General features: G+C 40.6%; 1 protein-coding gene across 1 annotated transcript in view; it reads right to left on the reverse strand.

Annotated features, from left to right (window-relative positions):
- The window catches only part of MORC3 (MORC family CW-type zinc finger 3), a 43,522-nt gene that overhangs the window by 5,275 nt on the left and 23,800 nt on the right, over positions 1-14,447 (reverse strand). Inside the window, exons 10-16 of the mRNA XM_030880861.3 lie at positions 10,801-10,905; positions 10,055-10,177; positions 9,874-9,948; positions 8,899-8,944; positions 6,551-6,717; positions 2,368-3,256; positions 655-809 (exon numbers count right to left, since the gene is read on the reverse strand). Of these exons, the coding sequence (XP_030736721.2) occupies positions 655-809; positions 2,368-3,256; positions 6,551-6,717; positions 8,899-8,944; positions 9,874-9,948; positions 10,055-10,177; positions 10,801-10,905 (1,560 nt within the window). The remainder of the gene's footprint in view (positions 1-654; positions 810-2,367; positions 3,257-6,550; positions 6,718-8,898; positions 8,945-9,873; positions 9,949-10,054; positions 10,178-10,800; positions 10,906-14,447) is intronic.

Here is a 14,447-nt window from a genome sequence, read left to right on the forward strand (position 1 = left end):
TTTAATGACTATTTTTGTGGGTTTTTTTCTCTCTTGAATGGTTATCAACAGACCACCAATACTGTCAGAACCCCAAGCCCATTTAATATCTTCCTGAGAGAGGGTAATCATTCATTTACTGTTTTCTTATTTTCACAGAACTTCTTCCTAATTAATCACCTGTAATTAGGAATCACCTGTAATGGCAATTTTTAGTAATTTTGTGATTTCCTAAAAGTTAAAATTGGGGAAGGCATGTAGTAAAATGAGGTAGCAAACCATAAAGAAATGGTGCCAAGTACAGAAATTAAAGAAATCAAGGTCAAAAAGTAAGTTTCATGAAATAGACCCTTGTCTTCTAGTCATTGCCTAATTCAGCCCATCCTTCAATATCTGGCTCAATTTTCACTTTTCCCCAAAAAACATTCCAAACCACTCTGACCAATCAGAGCTTAATTCCTTTGAAATTCCTATTTCATTTAAGTTCACAAAATTGTTAGTTCCTTGAAGGGAAGAATGATGACATGTACTTCTTTTGTATCTCTGTCCATCAGAACGTTGGGATCACAGCAGCCAATAACTTCTTTTGCAAGAACAATGTTTGATGTGCACTAGCAAATAAGTATCATGCTAACCAGAACTGCAGCCCTAGCCAAATGCCTCATTTCATATTACCTTTCCCCATCAGTGTAATTTACAGACTCCTCGATGTTACTTGACGTTGACACATCTCCAATTTGCCGACTTGTAGATTTTAATTGTTCGATTTCAGTTTTCAGTTCTTCACACTGCAAACGGATTTGTGATTTTTCCATTTCCAATAATTCAACCTGACAAAAAATTAATTAATTTTATAACTGTACAATTTAAAAATACTAATGTCAAAGTGCAAATTTAAGCTAAGAAATGTACAAAATCCTGCTTGATGAAAATTATTACCATAAAAAAATTAGGGTACCTCCCCGCTCCAAAAAGAAAACCAAAAAAACACACACAAAACACAATAGCTTTCTATAAATAAAGCTTCATTTGCTTAGTTTCAGCTCTATATCTTTTTACATTAGAAGAATACAAAATGTTAATTAAAGCATGACTAAAAACAAATGGGGGCTTCCCTGGTGGCACAGTGGTTGAGAGTCCACCTGCCGATGCAGGGGATGCGGGTTCGTGCCCCGGTCCGGGAAGATCCCACATGCCGCGGAGTGGCTGGGCCCGTGAGCCATGGCCGCTGAGCCTGCACGTCCGGAGCCTGTGCTCCGCAACGGGAGAGGCCACGACAGTGAGAAGCCCGCGTCCCACCAAAAAAAAACCCAAAAACAAAAAAACCAATGAGACCTAAAAACTGAAAAACCAAGATAAAAATGCCCAAATTATGTTGAGGTCATAGTGACTTTCACTTCTTGCACACTCACCAGCAGTAAGTTACAACAGAAAGCTTATATTTTTTATGTATTTTGTCATCTAGCTCCTGAGCCAACACATCAAGCGGAATGTCTGAATAAGCATTTATGTCGGCAGTATTTCCAGAAGAAGGGGCAATTCGGTACCATACTGTCGTTTCCAAATTCCTTTTAGCAGAGAAACTCTCCTTTCAAACACCATGTAAATATAATACGTAAAATATTTTTCAAAGGAGCTACCCAAATTTGAACTAGGGGCTCCTCCTTCCTCAGTAAAAGAACCCCCAAATAAAGACTACATTTCCAAGGCATCCACTGGCCAGGTGACTAAGTTCTGACAGATGGCATATAAGCAGCTTTCAGAAACTGCACTCCTTCTCTTTCCTGTTGCCTGGAATGTAGATATACGTTGGCTGGACCTAAAGAGCCATCTCGGACCACAAGCACAGTGGTCCGAGTGCTTTGCTTTGAGAAGCAAAGCAACGATGTAGAAGGAGCCTGTGTCTCTGATGACTGTGCAGCTGCTACTGTTATGTGGGGTTTTATGTCACCTTCAAAGGAACCTAATCATAAGTAATACAGGGTACCTCTATAAAGTAAGGTATTGTCATCTACCCTGTGTGGTTATTTGCAGGCTTATTAATAACGGACTAGAACTCCTGGCATGTTAGTAACTGAGCGTCCCAGTGGGAATGAACAGGACGACCCCTCACTGCACAGCAGTGTCCTTGCGCACTACAGGACATTTACCAGACCCGGTGCCCGCCCACCCGATTCCAACAATGCCCATCCCTTCAAGACATTGAAGAACCGACACTGCCCTACACATTCCCACATGCCCCCAGAAGGGTCACTCCCAGTTGAGAACCAGTGGAGTCGGTAAATGGAAATATGATTAAACGATTTATGCCCACCTAGCAACTGGCAGTTAAGCTTTAGATGCCCCTGGACTCCCACGGCTCTCACTGTGCTGAATGATGCAACTCACCTCACTTTTATACTGGTCCCTCTCGATACTGCATTTGTCCAGCTGTCTAAATACATCGTCAAGCTGCACAACCATCTCGTCCACTTCACTTTTACTCTCGCTATTGGAACACTGACTGCATTCAGCCTTTACATGTTGCAAAGCACTACACTGTTTTTTCAGCCTTTCTATTTCTTCCAAAGCTTGCCGATACTGAGACACCATATGGTCTGGACTTTCAGATTTACCATTAATACTTTCAAGTAAACATACAGCATCAGTTTCAGTAGACTGATGGCAAGTTTCCTTCTTCACGTATTTGTCATTCATTTCCAGTATCCTCTGCTGTAACACTTTGATTTGGTCAGTAAATACGTGGCACTGTCTTTTATAATTTTCTTTTTCTTGGGTGACAAGAAGCAGCTCATTTCTTAGTTCATTTAATTGGCAACCAGCATCACCAGCAGATTTATCAAAGATTTCCTGGGTTTCACGTATCTTTCCTTCAGTTTCCACACAGGATGGCAGTATGGCTGTGTCATTTCTTACATCTATCTCATCTTCAATAGTTTCTTCCTTTTTAACGACTAAACTTGGTACTTCAGTCTGGGTGGCTGCAGTGGTTCCCTGATTGCACCTGGATGATGAGGTGCCTGTTGAACTAGTCTGGCCACACGGTTCATTATCACCCACAGGCTCCACCTGAACACCGCTCTGCTCCATGTGACTCTGTTGCAATTTCACTTCAATATCATCGTCTACTGCAGGCTTGGGAGTACTGTTTTCTTCTAAGATGATGACATCTTCATCATCATCATCATCTTTATAAGAATTTTCAAATGCTGGATTACTCAATCTCCGATTCTTTGCATTCAAAATTGAGGAACGAGTAAAGAGTCTCCGTTTCAGGCTGGAAAAAATTTCATATATGAAATATAAGATTATAAAATGTAGATATGGAAAAAATAGACGACCTTGAAGTAATCTATCTTGAAATTCTAAGAAATGGCCATGTTCATTTAAAAACAAATGATATATTACACAGTACTGCCCAATGATTTAATGAAGTAGAGATTATTTTCTCCTTTTACAGATAAGGAAACAACTATTGAGACCTCTTTTTAAAAGTAGCACATCCTGGGCTTCCCTGGTGGCGCAGTGGTTGAGAGTCCGCCTGCCGATGCAGGGGACACGGGTTTGTGCCCCGGTCCGGGAAGATCCCACATGCTGGGGAGCCGCTGGGCCCGTGAGCCATGGCCGCTGAGCCTGCGCGTCCGGAGCCTGCGCTCCACAACGGGAGAGGCCACAGCAGTGAGAGGCCCGCGTACCGCAAAAGAAAAAAAAAAGAAGTAGCACATCCTTATACTGCCAAATATCTCTTCATTTGATGCCTTCTGGCATTTCAATGTAACATGTCCAAACAGAATGCCACCACCCACCCCAGGGCTGCTCTCTGAATTCCAGAGCTCAGTGAATGACACTGCCATTCCCGTTTGCCCATCAGAATTTTTATAAACGTTCAGTGATCAAAGGTGAACCACAAAGTAAACCAGCATGCCCTATCCTTTCATGGAAAACAATTTCCCCTGCATTAAAAATTGCCTCATTTTCTTCATCTGCTTAGTTTTCTGTGAATTTATCGCCAATTGATTACTTTTTGCCCCACTTAGAGGGATATCTGTACTGATTCGCTATTTGGGCCTTATGTGTTAAGACCTCATTTCTCAAGAAGGATTTTCCCCTTTCTTAGGCTTACTCTCTCATATGGAGAGGACATAATCTCCAATAAAATCTTGAGAAAGGGTACATATGACATAAAGAAATGTGAAATTTTGCATGGTGAAAATATCTTTATTCACCTCTCAAGTTCACTGCTGGCTTGAAAAATATAGACTTCCAGGTTGGGAATTACTTTCTCAAAACTTTAAAAGCATCAATCCATTGTTATCTACCATTCATTGTTCCTGCCATTCTGATTCCTGATCTTTTGAATATAGTCTGTGTTTTTCCTCTCTGAGATATTTCTTACCTTTTCCAGCCACTATGCTGTGTATTTAGTGGCAATTAAGTCTTTCTTATATTATTTCTCTCCCTTTGTTCTGATTTCCCACTCTGAAATGTCCTTACTCAGATGTTGGCCCCTCCAGTACGTCGTCTCTTCTTTTTTCTACCTTCCAACCATTTATCTTTTCGTTCTAGGAGATTTATCTGTTAAACATCTACCCACCTCTCAATAAATTTCACATGGTTTCTTCTACTCCCTTTGTTTCAGTTTTGTACATCTGGGGACCCTTGGCTATATTTCTATTTCAGACTAGAAGCAGTGAGGTCTGGGAAAGTGAAGGATGCTCAGGCTGTCATCATCTTCTACAGCTTTTCTCTTGGGAGCCCAGTGAGGCAAGGAAGGGAGGGGGATTTCTTCCACTCAGCATTCAAACTTTCCCTTACTTCTGCTTCCAAAACAGTGGCTCACCCACATCTTCAGCAGTAGAAACTGCTCCAGAAAGTAAACTCCCTGCCTTCTGACAGAGGAGGAGAAGCAGCACTGTTGGACTTCGCAGGCTGGGAAGAGGTCCAGGGAACTACTCTTCCTTAAACTTTCATACAAGCTTCCTGTTCTCACCCCTATTTTCCACCTTCAGAAGTTCCCAATGCTTCCAAGTTCTGAGACTGTCTAGGGATCAACGGAGTTAAGCATTTAATTGGAAACTGTCCTATTATTTTTCTTACCAGGCCAATTCCTATTTGTCTCTCTCAAGACTTAGTTTAGGTACACCTTTCCACAGACTTTGGCTCTATGAATTTAAGAATAAATACAGGCTTTAAAAATTAATGAAGGGGACTTCCCTGGTGGTCCAGTGGTAGAGAATCCTCCTTACAATACAGAGGACGCAGGTTCGATCCCTGGTCAGGGAACTAAGATACCACATGCCGAGGGGCAACTAAACCCATACACCAAAACTACTGAGCCCCCGTGCCTCAACTAGAGAGCCTGCGTGTTGCAAACTATAGAGCCCATGTGCTCTGGAGCACACACCACAACAAAGAGAGAAAACTCACAGGCCGCAACTAGAGAGAAGCCCAGGCACTGCAGCAAAGAGTCCATGTGCCGCAACTAAGACCCGACACAGCCAAAAATAAAATAAATATATATTTTTTAAATTTAATGAAAAGTTTTACTCTATTCTCTTCTTCCATTTTGATGGCAGTCATATCCGAAATTAAATTCCATTATCACGTCTGTAACATTACAAATTTTACTTTTTCTTACTTTGTAACCATCTTTATGAAGAAAAGCCAATATTATGGAGACTAGTTAAAAAAAATTCACACATGTTCTCAGTTAAGGAGCAATTCAGCCACAAACTAAGACCTCAAAATGTAGGCTATAAACAGCAAACTATTTCAAAACATGCCCTCCCTGATGTATATATGCATTAAGACAATTTCTAATCTTTTCTGAATTTTCAAAAATCCTTTTAAGAATTTAATGAAGGCTACAAAACCTCTCAGAACGTCTGGCCTCACTATTTCAGAGAATCTTGTTTCAATGTTTCTCTTTCGATAACAAATATCAGATGGAGTCAGTCTAATGTACTAGTTCACTGGCGTCACACGCCTTTTCCCCTGTGTCCATTCTATCCCCTTCGAATGGGCCACCGTGCAGAGCACTTACTGCTTTCAGAATTTCAGGGACCAACCTAAGTACCAGCTCATCATACAGCCTTTCCGACCACTCCAGTCAAAAGAGCTGACTGTCCAATTCATGTATCACTCACACCTTTCTTCCTCTTCCTTCTCCATCCACTCATCCGAAGTGCACAGCATGTCATGGGCTATGCTAAGAACGTATGGGTCACATTTGACATTACAGCGTTGTACTGTTAATTGCTTCAGGTTTTTCTTTACTCAGATACTGATAATCTTAAAAGCAGGAATTTTCATACTATACAGAATTTCAAAGAGGTGACAATTTGATCAATCTCCACAATAAAAACAATTAATGTTCTTTTAATTGATTTAAACAGGTAACGTAAATGGAGTGGGGGTAAGTTCAGACAATGAAAGCAAAGTAACTTGTCCTTAAGACTTTTCACATGCATGTCAACTACACTTTCTTAGAAGTGTATTACTGCATTGAAGTGTCAAGTAAAGCTGTTTAATATTTATTCCCCAAATGGAAAAACACATTTTAGCCACTGACCTGTTATTCTCAGGTTCAGACTGGGGTGAACCTCGATGATTATTTATAAGTCTCGTTGCATAAGTATTTGCCGCTTCTGAAAGATGTGCTCTTGGAACATTTTCCTTAACGGGAGGAAAGCTTTGACTTGACACAGGAGTTGTTGGAAACAAGAGTTCAGCAGGAATCTGTTGAAGGAAAAAAAACTGATCTTAAAGAAATTTTTAAAGTGTGTCATGTTCCAAACACAAGATATTCTTTCCCCTTTCCGCCATCCCAGGACACACTGAGAACTATCCTAACCACATAAACTCCTTGTGCTACACCAGACCAGAGAGTGATCAACAATAGGCCAAAGAGCCAAACCCAGCCTGCAAGTGAGCTAGGAATGGTTTTACATGTTTAAATACATGAACAAAACAACAAAACAAAGAAAGAATATGCCACAGAGACTGTATATGGTCCACAAAGCCTAAAATATTTACTATCTGGCCTTTTACTGAAAGATTTGCTGACCTCGGACTATACAGAACGTATAGACATATAATAAAAACTTATTTTTCTAAGAGAAAGAAATTGAGGATAAACTCACAAAGACACTGCCTTTAAAAACCAAAGTAAGCCCACTATTCTTTTTCTCCCAGTTCTGTTCTCGCCCTCAAACCCTCAGCCTTTACACAAGAAAACAATTCAATGTAATGATAAGCACACATACACAACTGCAACAGACCACAACTTCTGATACAAGAAGTACAACTACCTATTTATACACTCAGAAAAAGCTCAACACCATTAAGCATTAAAAATGTAGGGGGTATGGAAGGACTTCCCTGTGGCTCAGTAGTTAAGACTCCACGCTCCTGATGCAGGGCACCTGGGTTCAGGGAACCAGATCCCACATGCATGCTGCAACTAAGACTTTGCCACAACTAAGGAACCGGCAAGGCGCAACTAAGGAGCACGCCTGCTGCTACTAAGACCTGGCCCAACCAAATAAATAAAATAAAATATATATATTAAAAAAAAGATAGGGGTATGGATTAAGAGATAAAAACTACTATGTATAAAATAGATATGGGCTTCCCTGGTGGCGCAGTGGTTAAGAATCCGCCTGCCAATGCAGGGGACACGGGTTCAAGCCCTGGCCAGGGAAGATCCCACATGCCGCGGAGCAACTAAGCCCGTGCACTACAACTACTGAGCCTGAGCGCTATAGCCCTCGAGCCACAACTACTGAGCCCATGTGCTGCAACTACTGAAGCCCGCGCACCTAGAGGCCATGCTCCGCAACAGAAGAAGCCACTGCAATGAGAAGGCGACACACCACAACGAAGAGTAGCCCCCGCTCACTGCAACTAGAGAAAGCCCGCGCACAGCAACGAAAACCCAACACAGCCATAAATAAATAAATAAATGCATAAATAAATAAATAAATAAATGCAACAAGGCCATATTGTACAGCAAGGAAATTATAGCCATTATTTTGTAATAACTTTTATTGGAGTATTATCTGTAAGAATCTGAATCACTATGTTGTACACCTGAAACTAATATAATATTGTAAATCAACCGTACACTATGGTTGAAGGGTCAACACTACAGCTTTGGTCCACGTTAGTACTACCATGTGGCTGCCTGGGTCTTCCTATGAACTTTTCCTTAACAATAAGATTCTTTTTTTTTTTTTTTTTTTTTTAATGCGGTACGCGGGCCTCTCACTGTTGTGGCCTCTTCCGCTGCGGAGCACAGGTTCCAGACACGCAGGCTCAGCGGCCACAGCCCACGGGCCCAGCTGCTCCGCAGCATGTGGGATCCTCCCAGACCGGGGCACGAACCCATGTCCCCTGCATCAGCAGGCGGAGTCTCAACCACTGCGCCACCAGGAAAGCCCAACAATGAGATTCTTAAAAGAATATCTGCCTTTCCTCAGAAAATGCCCAACTGTATAATAAAATTGAGAAGTTTGAGTGAAGCTGTGGGTTAGAAGTCAGTATTGGGAAAGAGGGTAAGAAGGGGTACAGGAAGAGAAGAGAAATGTGAACTGAATGAACAAGACTGCTTCCATTTGTTATGTAACTCCTAAGCTTAAAATTGAGTATTAGGGCTTCCCTGGTGGCGCAGTGGTTGGGAGTCCGCCTGCCGATGCCGGGGGTGTGGGTTCGTGCCCTGGTCCGGGAGGGTCCTGCGTGCCGCAGAGCGGCTGGGCCCGTGGGCCGTGGCCGCTGGGCCTGCGTGTCTGGAGCCTGTGCTCCGCGGCAGGGGAGGCCGCGGTGGTGAGAGGCCCGCATACCGAAAAAAGAAAAAAATTGAGTATTAAATTAATCACAACACAATACAAGACACAGCTATAAAATGGAAGGCCTAATTACCCGAGGGATTGCTTCCGGTTGTCTGATCCTGAATTTTTCCTTGTCTCTTAAAAAAAAAAAAAAAAGAGGAGAGAGAAAAGAAAAATGTATTTAAATTTACTTCATTATGATTTTTCAATTCTGTTTTCGAATGCCATACTTGCCATTTTACTACTAAGTCAATAAGATAGGTACACTGAACTTTGCTTCAATTTCGTTATCATCAGTGGTAAGGCCTCAGGCAGGGAAGTACTTTCCACCTCTTATCTCAGCAACACCCTAATGTCTTCCACTCCTGCTACTGGATTTATCTTTAAGAACAGTGTACTATAAATCAAAACCACCCAGAAGATCTTCATCAACTCAGCCTTCCGTGTGCAGTGCATAAGCCTAACGTTCCCCGTGGTTCACTATCGTTCCCCAGCTTCTCTCTCCCACCTCTATTTTCCATTATCCCCCATTCACATATTTACTGTGGTTAAGCTGAACAAACCACTGCTTCCTACCCAACAAATCCTACCTTTCCTTCAAGGCCTATGACAAAAATGTCCTTCATGGATTTTCCTGATACATTTCCCCATCCCCAGCCAGAAGTAATTTCTCCTTATGGGGTTCCTCACAGGACTGGATCATGCCTTTTACGGGAGTCGTCAACTTCAAATTGATAATACACACATCTCACTTTCCCCGTTAGACCATGAGCTCATAAAGGGCAGTATTCACTTTTGATTCACTGGTGTATAGTCCAAAAGAACAAAACTATACTGTATATTCAAAGTATCCTGTAGATAGGACAGCAATAAACAGCAGGTACTCACAGTATAAACTTCAAAAGCACTTGATGTTATGCACTCCACATCATATCTTTGTTTTTGGAGTCATAATCTTTTTTGGCTATACTGCTTTATCTTGGAGAAATATCAACTAATGCTACAGACACACCACTGTTGATGATCTGGGTATTATTTTCCCACCATACATTAATATAACACTCACTTCTTTTTGTAGGTTTTTTCATAAGTGGGATGCACCAAATCTTCATCTTCAGGCTCTTCTGGAACATCACAATTTCTAGTCAGAAAAATCACATGGGAATAACACGTCACCAGCGCCTATTCATACACCTTGAACAGTACTTTCTGCCTTTCCAAAAAGGCTACTACCAACTATATGGTACCTGAACTGTGGGTCAGGGTTATTGGAGCAATACCATTTTTCTGGAAGTTCATCTATCCCATCTGGTAATTTTCGCCACTTTAGACAGGAATCACATTGAACCCATGTCTGATCAGGACGTTTCCTGTAACAAAATAGCAACTAAATATTAGCATGGAAATATGGATCTAAGTACTTCACTAGACTTTCCACATCATTTCTACCACAAAATGCCCCTATTATTTAATTCTGTCCCTGAAAATTCCAGAACGTTTGACAGTGAGTTAAGATTTTAAAAACAACAATTTTGGCTACCACTGAAGGTTAAAAGTGACAGACCAATTTAAACAAAGTGACTTAGTCTTGTTTAATAGCATACTATTACATTTTTTCTATAATAAAAACTAAAAAACTTAGAAAATACTACAAATGCCTTGCCCTGAAATTTATGTTAAGTTAGCATCTGCAGTGTCAAATCTAATATACTTATTAGCAAAATAAACCATTCAAAGTACAGAAAATAGGCAAGTTCTATTACTGTAATTCAAGCAATTTTTATAACTGTATTACATTTTACCCTCTATTATAGCACCTCTCTGAATAACTTAAATGTATATATTCTTTTAGTTTATAAAAGGCTTTCGAGTTGTGGGATTTATTTCTTACTATGGATTAGATTAAAAAGTTTATGAACACTGTAGAATCACCATGCCCTCCAATATCACATCTTGATATTATAGTCACTTATTATTTTTTAAATGTACTTACTGTATATCTTCAACCAGCAAAGTCAGAGGATATTCTGCATTTTTCTTCACTTTCATTTCATTCCAGTAATCATTGAGCTTATCTCCTAGTGCTGTTATTGTAAGCCTTAAAAAAAAGTAAATTACAAAATCAATTCAAGAAAAAAAAGATAAAGATTAAATCTTTGACAAACAGAGAAAGAATAAACAACCTGGTACTGATCATGTGAACACGGAGGGAGGGGCCTCCAAAAGGCACAGTTAAGAAAACTTAAAGTAATGGCAATTTTCTCTAAGGATGTAGATGAGTTCATAGAACAGAGCCAGGACCATCTAGGAATAAGATGGACAATACTAACACTTTAGGTCCTCTGTTGAGGAAGTGTGTTGCAGACCAGCTACTGGGAAAACCACAGGCTTTCTGAACTTCACCCCAACCAACAAACTTACAAGCTTCAATGCAAACCAGAATGCAGCTGTTTGCTTTATAAAAGTATGCAACCATTACCAGCAAGTATAATTCAAAATAGCTTCTGTCCCACAATTAAGACTTTCACTTTTCCCACAATAAGGTGTCAGTAAAAAAGCAAATCAACAGGACTTACTGAGATAAACATGACTGTGGTCACAACTGAATAATCATTTGTTAAGGAGTTAAGTACCTACTGTGCCAGGAACTGTCTGCACACACAAGATACAGTCAGTGTAACATCTTAAATTTAAAACAGCCAATGTGATCCCTATCAAATTACCCATGATGTTTTTCACAGAACTAGAACAAATAATCCTAAAATTTATATGGAACCACAAAAGACCCAGAATTGCCAAAGCAATCCTGAAAAAAAAAAAGAAAAAAGCTGGAGGCATAACCCTTCTGGACTTCAGAAACTACTACAAGGCTAGAGCAATCAAAACAGTGTGCTACTGGCACAAAAACAGACATATAGATCAATGGAACAGAATAGAAAGCCCAGAAATAAACTCACACACCTATAGTCAATTAATCTTTGACAAAGGAGGCAAGAATATACAATGGAGAAAAGACAGTCTCTTCAGCAAGTGGTGTTGGGAAAGCTGGACAGTTGCGTGTAAATCAATCAAGTTAGAACATTCCCTCACACCACACACAAAAATAAACTCAAAATGGCTTAAAGACTTAAATATAAGACATGACACCATGAGACACCTAGAAGAGAACACAAGCAAAACACTGACATAAATCGTAGCAATGTTTTCTTAGGTCAGTCTCTCAAGGCAAGGGAAAAAAAAAAAGCAAAAATAAACAAATGGGATCTAATCAAACTCACAAGCTTTTGCACAGCAAAGAAAACAAAAAGACAACCTATGGAATGTGAGAAAATATTTGCAAAGGATACAACTGCCAAGGGTTTAATTTCCAAAATATACAAACAGCTCATACAACTCCATAACAAAAAAACAACCCAATCAAAACTTGGGCAGAAGATCTAAATATACATTTTCCCAAAGAAGACATGCAGATGGCCAACAGGTACATGAAAAGATACTCATCATCACTAATTATCAGAGAAATGCAAATCAAAATAACAATGAGGCATGACCTCACGCCGGTCAGAATGGCCATCATCAAAAAGTCTACAAATAATAAATGCTGGAGAGGGTGTGGAGAAGAGCAAACCCTCCTACACTGCTTCTGGGAATGTAAATTGGTGGAAGCACCATGAAAAACAGTATGGAGGTTCCTTAAAAAACTAAAAATAAGAGTTACCATATGATCCAGCAACACCACTCCTGGGCATACATCTGGAGAAACCTATAATTCATAAAGATAGGGCTTCCCTGGTGGCGCAGTGGTTAAGAATCCACCTGCCAATGCTGGGGACACGGGTTTGAGCCCTGGTCCGGGAAGATCCCACACGCCATGGAGCAACGAAGCCCGTGCACCACAACTACTGAGCCCACATGCCACAACTATTGAAGCCTGCGCGCCTAGAGCCCACGCTCGGCAACAAGAGAAGCCACCACAATGAGAAGCCCGCACACCGCAGAGTAGCCTCCGCTCGCCACAACTAGGGAAAGCCCGCGCAGCAGCAACGAAGACCCAACGCAGCCAAAGATAAATAAATAAAATAAATTAAAAAACAAAAAGATACATGCACCTGGGGCTTCCCTGGCAGCCCAGTGGTTAAGACTCCGTGTTCCCAATGTAGGGTGCATGGGTTCGACCCCTGGTCAGGGAACAAAGATCCCACATGCCACATGGCACGGCAAGGGGTGAGGGGGGGAAAACGACACATGCACCCCACATGTGCAGCACTATTTACAACAGCCAAGACATGGAAGCAACCTAAATGTTCATCGACAGAGTAATGGATAAAGAAGATGTGGTGTATACATCAATATATACAATGGAATATTACTCAGCCATAAAAGAATGAAATAGTCCCATCAGCAGCAACATGGATGGATTTAGAGATTATGATACTAAGTGAAGTAAGTCAGACAAAGACAAATATTATATATCAACTTATATGTGGAACCTAAAAAATAGTACAAACTTATTACAAAACAGAAACAGACTCAGACTTTGAAAACAAACTTAAGGTTACCAAAGGGGAAGGGGGGTGGGGAGGCATAAATTGAGAGTACGGGATTAACAGATGCATACTACTATATATAAAATGAACAACAAGGATTTACTGTATAGCACAGGGAACTATTTCAATATCTTATAATAAACTAAGATGGAAAAGAATAAAAAAAGAATTATAGACGTACATATATACATATAACCAAATCACTTTGCTGTACACTTGAAACTAACATAATATTGTAAATCAAGTATACTTCAATGGAGTAAATAAAGCTTTTAAAAATTAAGACTCGGGCTTCCCTGGTGACGCAGTGGTTAAGAATCCGCCTGCCAATGCAGGGAACACGGGTTCGAGCCCTGGGCAGGGAAGATCTCACATGCTGCGGAGCAACTAAGCCCGTGCGCCACAACTACTGAAGCCCGCGAGCCTAGAGCCCGTGCTCCGCAACAAGAGAAGCCACCACAATGAAAAGCCTGCGCACCGCAAAGAAGAGTAGCCTCCGCTCGCCGCATCTAGAAAACGCCCACACGCAGCAACAAAGACCCAACGCAGCCAAAAAATAAATTAATTAAAAAATAAATAAAAATCAAGATTTGAAATTCTGTACTGACAGGTTAATATCAGACATATCTATCCATTCATTATCTCTATTTTTCCCCACCAGGAAGCCCCACTATAACAACACATAAACATCCGAATAAGAATGTATCATCTCCCCTCCCAAACATGGTTCACCTTTCATATCACTTTTTCAGTTCTTCCTCATCTCCTTTTCTTATCACCTCTATTCCTCAATCCATGAGACTGCACCCATTTCTGTTGAAAATACACCTATAGGAGTGGAACTGCGGGGTCACAGGGGTGGGCACTCATGTCCACCTTTACTCAATACAGTCTAATAACTTTCAAAAATGATCAACAATTCTCACACCCAACAGCACATACAGGAGTTCCAACTGCCCTACATCTTACCAACATTTGCTATATCTTATTCATTTTAGATAATTTTTCCATTTTGATCTAATGTATCAATACTTTTGCATCTTGTTTTAAAAAAACCACCTAAATTACAGGTTATGAAACTATTCTTGTTTTC

Source organism: Globicephala melas, chromosome 4, assembly GCF_963455315.2.
Source record: "Globicephala melas chromosome 4, mGloMel1.2, whole genome shotgun sequence".
Lineage (NCBI taxonomy): Eukaryota > Metazoa > Chordata > Mammalia > Artiodactyla > Delphinidae > Globicephala > Globicephala melas.